Source organism: Limulus polyphemus, unplaced genomic scaffold (genome assembly GCF_000517525.1).
Source record: "Limulus polyphemus unplaced genomic scaffold, Limulus_polyphemus-2.1.2 Scaffold10392, whole genome shotgun sequence".
In the NCBI taxonomy this organism is placed as follows: Eukaryota; Metazoa; Arthropoda; class Merostomata; order Xiphosura; family Limulidae; genus Limulus; species Limulus polyphemus.
This window is the reverse complement of record NW_013676002.1, coordinates 1-14,919: the sequence shown is the minus strand read 5'-3', so window position 1 is coordinate 14,919 and position 14,919 is coordinate 1. Positions and strand designations below refer to the sequence as shown.

The 14,919-nt window shown below is 32.7% G+C and overlaps 1 protein-coding gene and 1 long non-coding RNA gene across 3 annotated transcripts in view; one reads left to right on the top strand and one right to left on the bottom strand.

Moving 5' to 3' along the window:
* Nucleotides 1–3,533, top strand: part of LOC106476366 — a 6,469-nt gene extending 2,936 nt beyond the window's left edge. For both annotated transcript variants that reach the window (XM_013937026.2, XM_022380254.1), the window contains exon 3: nucleotides 1,388–3,533. In XM_013937026.2, the coding sequence (XP_013792480.1) occupies nucleotides 1,424–3,139 (1,716 nt within the window). In that variant the 5' untranslated portion in view covers nucleotides 1,388–1,423 and the 3' untranslated portion in view covers nucleotides 3,140–3,533. The remainder of the gene's footprint in view (nucleotides 1–1,387) is intronic.
* Nucleotides 3,534–8,993: 5,460 nt separating this feature from the next.
* LOC111083622 lies at nucleotides 8,994–13,317 on the bottom strand. Its single transcript, XR_002609146.1, has 2 exons — nucleotides 10,611–13,317; nucleotides 8,994–10,035 (listed from the first exon to the last, which is right to left on the bottom strand). It is a non-coding gene; the product is annotated as an uncharacterized LOC111083622 (long non-coding RNA).
* Nucleotides 13,318–14,919: the final 1,602 nt, after the last annotated feature.

Here is a 14,919-nt window from a genome sequence, read left to right as displayed (position 1 = left end):
ATAACGAAGCTAATTAGTTTAGACTGAGTATTTATTGCAATACGTAATAACGAAGCTAATTAGTTTAGACTGAGTATTTATTGCAACATGTACTAACGAAACTGATTGTTTAGACTGAGTATTTATTGCGACACATGTAATAATGAAGCTAATTAGTTTAGACTGAGTATTTATTGCGACACATGTAATAATGAAGCTAATTAGTTTAGACTGAGTATTTATTGCAACATGTACTAACGAAGCTGATTGTTTAGACTGAGTATTTATTGCGACACATGTAATAATGAAGCTAATTAGTTTAGACTGAGTATTTATTGCAACACGTAATAACGAAGCTAATTAGTTTAGACTGAGTATTTATTGCAACACGTAATAACGAAGCTAATTAGTTTAGACTGAGTATTTATTGCAACACGTAATAACGAAGCTAATTAGTTTAGACTGAGTATTTATTGCGACACGTAATAACGAAGCTAATTAGTTTAGACTGAGTATTTATTGCGACACACGTAATAACGAAGCTAATTAGTTTAGACTGAGTATTTATTGCGACACGTAATAACGAAGCTAATTAGTTTAGACTGAGTATTTATTGCGACACGTAATAACGAAGCTAATTAGTTTAGACCGAGTATTTATTGCGACACGTAATAACGAAGCTAATTAGTTTAGACCGAGTATTTATTGCAACACGTAATAATGAAGCTAATTAGTTTAGACTGAGTATTTATTTCAATAGTAGTTTTAGTATGTGCTGAACATAACTAAACTTGTCAACAACTAATGTATTTGGTGTGCTTAAATGAATTATTTTTGTTGCAGTAACAATTTCGTTGTTATTTAACTTCTTTTTATTCCAATTAAAGCTTGTAGTACCACTTTCGTTTACTACAATTATTAGCTCAATTAGTGTGATCCAGTTTACTAAAGTAATTAATAAATTCGATGGGATCCAGTTTATTAAAGTTAGTGTGATTCATTTTAGGACAGTAATTAACAAATCATATGTAATCAATTTTGCAGTAATTAAGACATTTATTATGACACAACATAATGAAACAATTAGTTCCAGTGTAGTTGACTCACTTAGAGAGAATAAACTTTAAAGGTTATCAGTCACTTTGGGTTACAGCAAATAACCAACAACTAGACAAGGTTTTTCTGTTAAAGTTGATAAAAAATTAAATATCTTGTACATAATATTTTGATGGTTTTGCTGTACATTTTGTGATTCTTATGCTATTCTTCATTGAATTCTAAAATAAATGTGTTTAATCTGTGTTTTATATGATATCTATTTTGTGATGCAAGAGTTTCTTCATTCATAGGGATCTTTTTTTTTTTGTATAAATCTTTTCCTGTCTGTAATTGATTCTGTTTTGTTTAGTTTGGTCACCAGCTGAAAGAAAACTATGACAATATAATGAGGGATATTGATGAAGAAGACCTGGATACACTAGCTCATGCTCGCAGTTTTTCTGTTAGTTCTATGGCCAAAACCTCATCCACTGCTTCCAGTGGAATGGAACCTACTGACCAGCAAGATCCTTTAACTATTGTACAAAAGGTTATATCCCATTCGTCAGTTAGAAAAAATACAGAATTTAGACGAAGTCTGGGTTCTAATTTAGTGTCAAGTCGTGTATTATTTGAACACGGCCAGCCGAGGAGTTCATTCATTCGAAGAGACTCGATAAAGTCTAGTAGCAGTAGTAGTGGGTGTTCTAGTGTAAGCACTCCCACCAATGATCAAATAGTCTTTGAGGCAGATTTTCCTGTAGGCACCATTAAACGAAAACCTAGCATGGCACCAAAGATTCCACTTACTAGCACAACTCGCATCATAGCTAAACAGTCTATGACCGAAGATTTTCGCAACAGCATTGTTAGCCTGGACACTGTACAGGAAAGCAACACAACTGTCGGTGCTAACACACTTGGTAGAAACTCTATGGCTCGAATGAGTTTACGTCGATCTCACCCAGAGGATGAAATTACTTTATCAAAGCTGTCTGTTGATTCAGGCACCTTAACGAAACATATCGAGAAACTTCAAGCAGTTACTTATGGTGCTGTTGACAGTTGTACAAAAACATTGGTTAATAATATCAGTGACGATGACGAACTTCCACCACCACCACCAGAAGCTTTCAACAGTGGAGGAAGTACCCTCAGCTTGGACTCCTTACCTCCACCTCCTTCATCACTTCATGATCAGGTTAGTTGGCCCAGTACATCAAGTTTAAATTCACTGCCCCCTCCACCTAGTGAAATTACACAGAGGTTAGAAGATGGTAAATCACTTGAGGTAGGCTCTTATCTAACGTGTCAGGATGAACTGAAATGTCCACAGAATGCCCCAGCTGTGCCACCTAAACCAGTATATTGTAAAGAATACAGGTCATTAGAGGCGGAAAATCTCGTGTTCTGCTTGCATCAGGATGAGAGTAGTGTTACACCACTGTTAAGTCAGAAAGTTGAAATTCCTGTAGGTAGCTGTTGTGGCACTCAGCAACAGTCTATAGAATGCCCAAAAAGTCCCGAGCATGGGTCTTTAAAACGGCGTGTTTCCTTTTCCTACTCACCAACTGAGAGAAAACTTGTGGTGGCTTCAAGTTCTAGCCAATCACAGCTCTTAAACCAAGATATCATCAGCCCTAATCAGATTAATAATACTTACCAAAAACCTGAACCTCCCAGAAGAAGTGAAACTACAAGACTATCAGGTCGATTCCCTGCTACTCGTAGATCATCTTTCTCTGTCATGAGCTGTTGTGGCCAAAATGACCAACAGCGAAATGTAACAACTCCTCATCATTTTCTTCGTGATTTACAACGAGTTATGGAAAAGAAGTGGAAGGTTGCCCAGCAGTTATCAGCTGATCTGACAGCAACTCCACACCAAATAATGGGTTTCAGAGACCCGTGTTTCCTGCCCCCTGAATTCTCCTCCACTCTTTCTCACACACCACTTCATCCTCCCGATTCCTGCCATACTGATCCCTGTCCAAAACACCATCATCATCACCTTCAACAGTATCCAGATGGACATCAAAAACAAAATGTTTTCGCTAAAAAGAAACTGCCTCCACCACCACCAAAGAGAAGTGAAACTACTCACTTAACTAGAAGGCAGTAACTGTTCCCTGAATAGTGTCCGAGCTGTTTACTTTCATGGACCGACTGGTAGGATCTGCTACAAGGCAGTAACTATTCCCTGAATAGCGTCCGAGCTGTTTACTTTCATGGACCCACTGGTAGGATCTGCTACAAGGCAGTAACTATTCCCTGAATAGCGTCCGAGCTGTTTACTTTCATGGACCCACTGGTAGGATCTGCTACAAGGCAGTAACTATTCCCTGGATAGTGTCCGAGCTGTTTACTTTCATGGACCGACTGGTAGGATCTGCTACAAGGCAGTAACTATTCCCTGAATAGCGTCCGAGCTGTTTACTTTCATGGACCCACTGGTAGGATCTGCTAGAAGGCAGTAACTATTCCCTGAATAGTGTCCCAAAAACAGACACAAACATCATTCATATGGTAGAGATTTATATAATGTAACAGTGAGTCAACAGATTTCCCAAAACTCGTCAGACCAGGAAGAAGCAGCTGGTTTTTTTATTTTACTTAATTATCTTCTGTTTTCCTTCCACAGCTTTGTTAAACAAAGTGGGTTCATTGTAATCCACTAAAACTTTAAAAACAACATTTCTTAATGAATTATTGCAAACCCTGTGAGGAATCTTGTATTAAATATGGTATCAGAAGACTCAGCTCGGAAATAGAAGACTTTTTCGTAGATAGTGAAAAATAATAAATTCATAATATCCTGATGTGAACTGGAGAAGTTACGTAAGTTAATTTCAATCAAATAGGTTTTTTTTGTTGTTGTTGTTGTCTAATTCTGAACTTTTATATAAAAAGTACCATGGTTTTTAACGTACTTAATTATTAGTGTTTTAATAAATAAAACATGTCAATTAAATTTTAAAAACAAATTTTTGAGTATCACAAGTGTTTCTGGTTTGTTAATTTTGTGATAGAATTATATAATGTCATACATTATAATTTTAAGTTTATAAGATCCAGGAATAAGTTTCAGTTTTTATTTTACACAGTTCAAGAAAGATGTCCGAGCATCTTTTGTGTTGTATTTGTAGGTTTAAGTTTGTAAACCTGATATGATTGTAAGTTGTTTCAGTGTATCTCTGCATTTAATTGTTTAGGGTATCTTAAGGATGTTTAAAAGTCCAGTTATTAAATACGTTTTGAATAAAATGGTCCAAAAATGTATCCATGAGTCCACTTTTACCTGCTGGTCAGGTGTAAAAAAAAATTAGAATCAAACTTTAAGATCTAAGTAGAAGATATTAATTTTGATGATTATGTAAATATGAACATAATTTGTTCTTAATTCTTTAACATGCTTGCGTGATGTCATTTTCATGAATTCACATTCAAGATATTTTATTAATATTCAGAATCTCGCAAGAACAATAATGCAGTGTCGATCAGTAGCAAAGACTGAACATGACTTTGAGTGAAGTTAATAGTAGATTAAACAAAACATTTAAAATTTGTAACTTTTTTTATTCATGTACAGTAATAATAATTCTCCCTTTTCAGTTGCTCAGTATTAACCAGTGTTTCTGTAGCAGTTCTTTTATTTAGGGTGTCATTTACATATTGGAGAAATTTATGTTTACTGTGATGACTTTGTGCGAAGATTAACTTTACCTTTTGAGCATAATTTACTAGAGTTGTTTCCAAACTTTCTTTCACTGATAACACCCTAATCCACTTGCTGTGGTTTGTGCAATGCCCCTGCCGCCACGTAAAATAGTTTTTTTATAGTAGTTTTTATGATCTCTATTATTGTTCATTTGGTGAAACTCTCGTGACATCCCTAGAAACTTAGTTTGGAAATCACAGGTATAGTAAAACTAAATAGTAACATTATATACTAGAGAAAGGAACCATTGATAGAACACATTTGATAAACTTTGAACCAACTAACCTTATTGGTTTTTTTTCCATGTTATATCTGTCTAATCAGAAATTTTGTTACTAAACTTTTCCTTACGTTTGTAAACAAAAAAAATTTTGGTGTAATATTTAAAAATACTGTTTAACCAGGTAGAAAAATGATCTATGTAGTTATACTTGTAGCAAAGATGCTGGTTCTCTAAAGTTTATTATTTTAGTACTTGTTTAGTTAGAAGACTGCCTCGACACAAGAATTGATCAGTAATTTATTAAATCATTTTGTTAGTAGGAGTAGGAATCGTACACAGAGCTCTGTACAGCCTGTGTACGGGCCCCAAAATTGTGGCCTCTTCAAACTTTATACTTTAAGACATAAAACTAAAAGTTTTTTGTATCATAATTACAAATAAATTAAACTCCAGAAGTTGTTTTATTTTCTCAGCGTTTCGGCTTTACACCTTCATCAGGAGAATATAATAAACTCTAGGTCATAATTTGATTGTTAGAGATTATTACAGAAACCGTATTCTCTTGATGAACGTGTAAAGCCGAAACATTGAGCAAATACGACAACTTGCAAAATTTTTGGGAGCTTAAAGTTGTTTTATTTGTAATATGCTCCAGTCAGCAATACTTAAATGAAAAATTTAAAGACTGTTCTTTTATCTTATCCACCTCCTGACCATGTAAACTGATAACAAACTTAGTACAATATTCTTTCCATCCCATTAATGTACTGTCTGAAATGTGTCTTTTAAACACATAAAACAATGATGTTTAAAATTATTTTATTTTATATTCCAAAATTTTGTGGATCTCCAAAAAACTGAAATTATTGTGGTTCAAAAATATTGAATGTGTCATAAACATGGTTCGCTAATAAAAAAAACAACACTGTTTGACATTTTTAGAGTTGTTTTGTACTTGATTTAACTGCACACTTTCATAGTCAGCAAGGTTCTTAACTTAAAACCTGTTTATATTTGTGTAATGATAGAAGTTCTGATATAAGATAATTAAGAAATTGGTTTTGGAGAATATACTTATCCATGAATCAAAGCTGTAATATGAATTTTTTTTTTATCTGTTTTGTTTTATGAAGTTTTGGACATTGTTTCAAAATCAGTTTTATAATGAATTTGATCTTTATAGGTGGTGTTTTTGTTAGTTTTCTGTTTTTGGTATAAGTACACAAACATGCATAAAGAAACGTTTTTTCAACTTTTTAGAAATATTTACACCTTTTATAGTATTTTTTTTCTCAACACAAATCAGCACATATTTAAATCACATTCCAAACATGCTCTTTGTAAACTTTAACGGCTTTTCTACCCACAATTAAGTTAACACTTTTAGGAACAAAAGTTCATAAATTAAAAAAAAACGAAAATACTCAGTGGAATGTATTTTTAAAAACTGTTATTTTTCACTTTTTTGGAAATTTGATTGGTTCTTGTTTCTGTATTACAAAGTTATTTTGGAATAAACAAACAATACCATAGAAAAGTATTCCCAAAAAAGATATCTTTAGGCTTAGGACAACACTTGGTAAATTTTGAACGTGGTGATATTTAATTGTTTGCCTTTTTTTTTCAGCTGTATAATTTCCTTGCTGTTTTCCTTATAATTTAGTTTGTGGCTAATTATTTTGAATTATGTATTTTACTTGATCATTCACACACTTTATTTTTGCTATTAACTGTTGCTGTTTTAACCAAAAGTTAAAAACATGGGTTATGTGCACTCTGTCCACTGCAGGGAATCAAACCCAAAATGTTTGGAAAATTTTCAAGTTTTAAGAACGTAAAAAAGAACATTGTGATGAGAAATCGTCCTGTAATTTTCTATCTTGTATCAGACTTTTACAACCTGCCAACCACAGGTTCGATTCCCTTCATCAAACGCTCGCTTTTTCAACAGTGGGAGCTCTATAATATAATAGTCAATCCCACTTTCTGTTGGTAAAGAGTAGCTCAAGAGTTAGAATTGAGTAGTATAGGCTAGCTGCCTTCCCTCTGATCTGTCACTTCTAACTTAGGTATGGCTGGCACAGATAGCCTCACGAGCAGCTTTGCATGAAATTCAACAATTAAACACTTTTGAAAACTAATGTCTTGCTCAATGCTCGGGTTTTTTTAGGTTTCTGTTTTGATAAGCTCACCAGGTTTTAATTTTTTCTTACAATTGTGAACCACACTTCTGAGTTGTGTGTGAAACAGTTACTAAACTGTTGATAAAGTAAATTACTAGTACTTGGAAATAACTGTGTTAGTATTTCAATATAACGTTCATATTATATGGCTTGAATTAACCTGCAAAAGATAACCTACCATGAGTGACTTTTTCTTTAGAAATTAACCCTAATTCTGATGGTTATCTTAGGGATGTAACATATATAAATATTACACATGGCCAATGATTTTTTTACTAACCTCTCCTCTAGTGAGATATTTTGAACCAGTTTGTTTCTGGTTGGTGATCCAGCTGAAATTAAACTATGATTAGAAGTGTACCGTGTGTGTAGAATTTTGAATGGCTGTTTGTACATTTTATTTTTTAACTTAACAAAAATTGCCTCCATTATTATTTTAATTATATTTCACTCTTGCTTTGATTTCCTTCCTCAATAAAGTAGGATCCTAAAATTGAATGGTTTAAAATAAATAAATCCAATAATTGTTCTGTATAAAAGAAAATCTCAGGGTATTATAAATACATCAATGGGTTTAAGTTCTGTAGAACAGATTTGAAGTTGTTGCAGTATAAAGATGTTTCTTTATGAAGGTGAAATATGTGCCCATGTGTAGACCAGCTGTTACAAAAGTAGTATTGAGATTAATGTTGTGTGTATATAATAAGTTTATGTATAAAAACCCTTCCACTGAAGATCTTATTAAAGTTCTCAATGTTTGTTTGGTAATAGAGAAGAATAAATGTGTGGAGTCTACAGAATAAAATGTAAGCACAGAAACACACAACATGGTACATCAACTAATGAAGGCTGAATCAAAGAAACGTTTGTTTGGTAATAGAGAAGAATAAATGTGTGGAGTCTACAGAATAAAATGTAAGCACACAAACACACAGAAGTTTTATTATTTCTGATATGATTTCCTTGAATGATATTCTTCATAGACTTACCAGACATCATTTTATATTTGGAAGTTGGCCTAAATTAATAGTTTCTCTTGAACCATTAACTCATTTCTGCAAGTAGTTACATATTTTTTAATTTGCAGTTATAAAAATTGATGGATACCTTGTTAAAGACAGAGATTTACATGTAGAATTATTATTAATTAATGTATTTCGTGTGTACACAATGTTTTCTATGAAGATTATAGTTTTTAAAAAGTGGAGTTTCCATCAGTAAAACAGAATGCCCTCTTGTACTTCAATCTAAAGCTCCAGTATTTATAAACAAAAGGATGAATATTATTCCCCCACTCCCTAATACTGTAATGTGTTATATAGTTGAATTAGTTGGTAAAAATAATGCCAAGTTCAGTTCACATAATATAACTAATGAAGACTGAAACAAAGGAATGTTTCATCATCTGGTTAATTAACACTTGTTGTTAGAATGCTAGACTGGTACATTAACTAATGAAGGCTGAAACAAAGGAATGTTTCATCATCTGGTTAATTAACACTGTTAGAATCACTAGACTGGTACATCAACTAAGTGAAGGATGAAACAAAGGAATGTTTCATCATCTGGTTAATTAACACTGTTAGAATGCTAGACTGGTACATCAACTAATGAAGGATGAAACAAAGGAATGTTTCATCATCTGGTTAATTAACACTGTTAGAATGCTAGACTGGTACATCAACTAATGAAGGATGAAACAAAGGAACGTTTCATCATCTGGTTAATTAACACTGTTAGAATGCTAGACTGGTAACAGATCAACAACTGAAAACAAACCTTTATTAGCTCTGTTGTATAATTCGCTGGTTTGATGTTTTTATAGCCTTGCAGGTTTATCAAGAGAAGAAAATGACAACTTTTATAGAAGTTTATTTTAAGAACTTTCATAGTTTACAGTACTAGTTTTTACTTTTACAGAAAACTGGTTGATTAAAATATACAATCTAAAGACAAGAATTAAACAATTTATTAAAACTGAGAACTTTTTAATAAAGTCCACATAGTCTATCTGTACAATGTATGAACAATTACACCAGTGGTGACAATTTCAATGTACTAACAAAAAATGATTTCTGTGGCTATGAACTGATTAATTCAGCAGAACATTTGTTACTACCCAGTACGTCAATTGTTGAAATCTAGTTACATACAGATAGCTGATACAGTAAATTAGAGATCAAGAAGTTACTAAGATTTATTTTGAAAACAGATAAATTAGACATAGAAAATTATTAAAACAAATGTAACGTTTATTGTCTGAAAGCAATATCGTAATACATTAAGCTGTGACCTTAGAACTAACCCACCAGTGGCTGTTGACAGGTCACAAAGAAATAATTTACAGCAAATATGGATTTTATGTCTTATCCAATCTGCCAGACACAGTTGGGAAACATTCCATCTAGACTGTACAGGACGTTACTAACACTTTAGAGTCAAGATAAAGACCGAGGACTTGGGATAGATGTACTATCAAGGTAAACATAAAAGTTTTGAGAATGGTCTCTCCAATCTATGTGTTGCTGTAGACATGCAGAAAGATGTAACATATTGTCACTGGTCATTGTGAAATGGTACATTATATTCTACACAAGCTATGATTTGGCTGCTTGTTGATCTCAAATACACTGATATAAATGTACGCAGATCCTTGTCAGTAACTTGCTGATCTCAAATACACTGATATAAGTGTATGCAGATCCTTATCAGTAACTTGCTGATCTCAAATACACTGATATAAATGTATGCAGATCCTTGTCAGTAACTTGCTGATCTCAAATACACTGATATAAATGTATGCAGATCCTTGTCAGTAACTTGCTGATCTCAAATACACTGATATAAATGTAGGCAGATCCTTGTCAGTAACTTGCTGATCTCAAATACACTGACTGATATAAGTGTATGCAGATCCTTGTCAGTAACATGCTGATCTCAAATACACTGATATAAATGTATGCAGATCCTGGTCAGTAACATGCTGATATCAAATAAGAAATATTTAATTATTAGTTATAGACTTTATGGTGAAATCTTTAAAAAACAAACTGTCGTACTACATTTCTACCAATTGGCCCATGCATATGGCAGAGCTTTAAAGAAATATCCTATTTTACTAATGTTTATAACTACATCATCCTCCACGAGTTTGAGAACAAGTTAACATTCCTGAGTTTCTAATGGTTATTTCCGTTTCGAGGCCGACACAATAATACATTTTTCACTAAAACTAACTATACCTACTGTTCTTACCAATGTTTGATATCTATATTTCATACAGATTTTCCTACTACTCATGGTCAATCCTTTACATTATATGCAACTTCACAAAGAAAACATCTGCTTTAGTCATATCTGCAACCAGAATTGTGTACAACAATATTATCTACAGATATAAACTATTGTTGTTATACTTCAACACCGTATAAATTAATGTCACTACTTAGTACCAGGAAGTGAAAAACACAACCAGCTTAAAACAGTCACAACTGATGTCACTACTTAGTACCAGGAAGTGAAAAACACAACCAGCTTAAAACAGTCACAACTGATGTCACTACTTAGTACCAGGAAGTGAAAAACACAACCAGCTTAAAACAGTCACAACTGATGTCACTACTTAGTACCAGGGAGTGGAAAACACAACCAGCTTAAAACAGTCACAACTAATGTCACTACTTAATATCAGGGAGTGACAAACACAACCATCTTAAAACAGTCACAACTATTGTCACTACTTAGTACTAGGAAGTGAAAAACATAACAGCTTAAAACAGTCACAACTGATGTCACTACTTAGTACTAGGAAGTGAAAACACAACCATCTTAAAACAGTCACAACTATGTCACTACTTAGTACCAGGGAGTGAAAAACACAACCAGCTTAAAACAGTCACAACTGATGTCACTACTTAGTACTAGGAAGTGAAAAACACAACCAGCTTAAAACAGTCACAACTGATGTCACTACTTAGTACCAGGAAGTGAAAAACACAACCAGCTTAAAACAGTCACAACTGATGTCACTACTTAGTACCAGGAAGTGACAAACACAACCATCTTAAAACAGTCACAACTGATGTCACTACTTAGTACCAGGGAGTGACAAACAAAAGGTTCTAATAATCAATAGTGGAATGAATGAAATGCTGTGATATGTACTGGTATCTTTAAAGGATAAACTTCTGAGAACAAAGTACACTTCAAAAAGAAAACTATCATTTCACAGTCATAATTAAATAAATATTTGAAAGAACTTTATATTTTTTGTGTGATAAAAATACATTTTGAATTAAGTTTTTACACTTCCACACGTGTTTTAAAATTTCCCCTGCAGGTTGAAATATCCCAGACATAAGTTCAGTTGGGCCTATTTAACATGATTTTTGACTAGCTTGTATCAATGTGTGGAATGACGACAAAAGAAACTTGCCAAAACAATCAAAGAGTACCTATACTCAACAAGTTTGTGCAACAAACAACACTGTTCAGAAAACTTTGGTTTTGTTAATGTTACACTTATACTTGTATTTTGTTGTTTTCTAACTTATAAGACCGATGTTTGACAACAGCTCTGTATGTCATCCTTTAACCAGACATTTCAAGACCATCACTGCCTTCCATTATGATCATATTTCATTGACAGAGGTGAAAACATAAACGTATTGTTTCAGTAGATAAAGAAAGTCCTATTTTTCATTAAAGTGTCACTTAAGTTCATTGGAAGTTAGGTAAACGATGCTTCATAAGAAACAACATTCAAAACCATTATACTATAGATCAATTTTTATTTAATGTTTTATAACTAAAATTGACATGTAAACTCAACCATTTCAAGCTTCATGTTTTCATTTCTAAATACAGCAAATGTACAACGTTTTGACAATATATCCATGTCAGTGTAAAATACTTGTATCTGATGATGACAAAACCTTGTCGAAACGTTGTACATTACCCATTCAAGCCGTCTCCAACCATTATTAGTCTCAAAGTGGGTTCCTCGTCATTGAATCTGAATTAATGTTAACTTTTGATTTAGATCAATAAATACTATATGGTAAACCAATAATTACTGGATAATATCTTGATATTAGTGTTCTTTATAAACATTAGAATGGTATATGTGTGCACCAAATGTTTTGGTCATTAAGGAAGAAAACAAGGGCAGTCAGCATGGTTCAAAATGTTACAACTAAATAATGAGCAACATTTACTAGCAAGTTTGGTTTCCTTCTATTAATAAGTATTGTATGCAATTTAAATCGTGTACACTAAATCTACAAAATATATACTTCAAATAACCAAGTTTTCATCTTTCAATGACATAAGGCCTACTTGTGCACAGAGGGGTGGTGAAAAGTGGATATTTGTGACCATTTTCAGTAAAGTTGTTCTAAAGTATGCTATAAAGATTTGAACGACACTTAGAACAAAAGTTGGTTAATGTAACTGAGCCAAATTACTTTTCTTCCAGCTGATACAACCAACAAATCGAGTCATCAAACCCTACTAACGTGACAAAAATAGCCACTTTAACAATGTGCTAATACACAGCAACAAAGGATGTTTGACATCAACATCTCTCTGTTGATAGTACTATCCATCTCTAAGTATATACACTCATATATCAGTTGAAAATAATCCACTATATATCCTGAACAACATAACTGAAAACTAATTTAGGATATTTGAATCAAGAAATGTTTCACAAATACTGGCACTGAATAAACGAAAATTAATACTGGAGTTTTTTTATATACTGGAAATCTTTCTGCTTATGAGCAGCACTCATTAATATATGCAAAACCAAATCTACGACAAAGGAAACGCAAAACTACCATCAACTATCATTTTTTTAATTGTTGATCGTGGTGTTTTATAAATTTGAAATTATTATTAGATTCTCATCATTTGTCAAGCTTAATTACCAATATATATATACAAGTGGAAGTGTTCACTGTTAGGTCAACTCTTTATTAGAAACTAACACCTATTGGTTTAATAGAATAACTATTGGTAGCTTAACTTGAAGTACAGCACTAAAGTTAGATATGGCTCAACTTTCTGGAATCAAGACAATTCATTTCAACTACACTCCTTTGAAACAGTTACTTCTCCCGCTGGATCTTCTTCTATTCTGGAGGAGTTTTCTCCATCTGTAACCAGAACATGAAGGACTTTATGTATTTTAAAGGTAATATATCATTATTATTTGAAGAAAATAATTTGATGTTAACACTATCTAACAATAAATTAGTTTCCTTACTGTTACAGGCTTCTATCATTTGTACACATTGTAGACCTTAGTTTGGAAATAACGTTTTTTACTTTCAATAGAAATTTACCTGCTAATGTAGTAGTACTACTACTATGATTACTGTAAGATAAACTTACTTTTAAGTTGTGTAATTTCACAGTCAATTGATTGACAAACTGACTATACATGATAACTAACACCAAAATAAATACTCCACTAACTTCTCAATCACTGAATGAACTGGAAACTGACTCAATTCTTCACTGATTCTTGTATTAATAAAGTATTCTTGTTCCTAGATATTTTGCAAAGTCTCTCAATCTTTAACATTTTAGATATCCTAGAACTACTAGTATAAATTTTCTAGCAAAGAACCATATTAAAAACTTACAACAGTATGAAAAAAACTATACTTCATCTATTATAAACTACATAGAGCTCATATATATACTTCTGAGGTAGTATACGAACAAAAACTATACACCGGCTATGAAAAACAGCAAAGTTAAAAAAAACTTTCAGCCACTTATTCAATACCTCTTTCTTTTTTAACCATAATAAAGTTGGGTGTGTAATACTAATACAAATGTGTAATGAATAACTAACACTTGAGATTTGAAAACTACATTTACAAAAATGCTTAATAAAAAAAACTTACTTCATCTGCATCCCTTTGTACATTTGGTAAATGTCATAAGTTTATAAAGTATACTCTTACAGAGGTGTCAGACACTAGTGTTTGGTAAATGTCATAAGTTTATAAAGCATACTCTTACAGACTTTATAAACTTATGACATTTACCAAACGCTAGTGTCTGACACCTCTGTAAGAGTATACTTTATAAACTTATGACATTTACCAAACACTAGTGTCTGACACCTATACTCTTACAGAGGTGTCAGACACTAGCGTTTGGTAAATGTCATAACTTTATAAAGCATACTCTTACAGAGGTGTCAGACACTAGCGTTTGGTAAATGTGATAACTTTATAAAGCATACTCTTACAGAGGTGTCAGACACTAGCATTTGGTAAATGTCATAACTTTATAAAGTATACTCTTACAGAGGTGTCAGACACTAGTGTTTGGTAAATGTCATAAGTTTATAAAGTATACTCTTACAGAGGTGTCAGACACTAGCGTTTGGTAAATGTCATAACTTTATAAAATATACTCTTACAGAGGTGTCAGACACTAGCGTTTGGTAAATGTCATAAGTTTATAAAGTATACTCTTACAGAGGTGTCAGACACTAGCGTTTGGTAAATGTCATAAGTTTATAAAGCATACTCTTACAGAGGTGTCAGATACTGGTGTTTGGTAAATGTGATAACTTTATAAAGCATACTCTTACAGAGGTGTCAGACACTAGCATTTGGTAAATGTGATAACTTTATAAAGCATACTCTTACAGAGGTGTCAGACACTAGCGTTTGGTAAATGTCATAAGTTTATAAAACATACTCTTACAGAGGTGTCAGACACTAGCGTTTGGTAAATGTCATAAGTTTATAAAA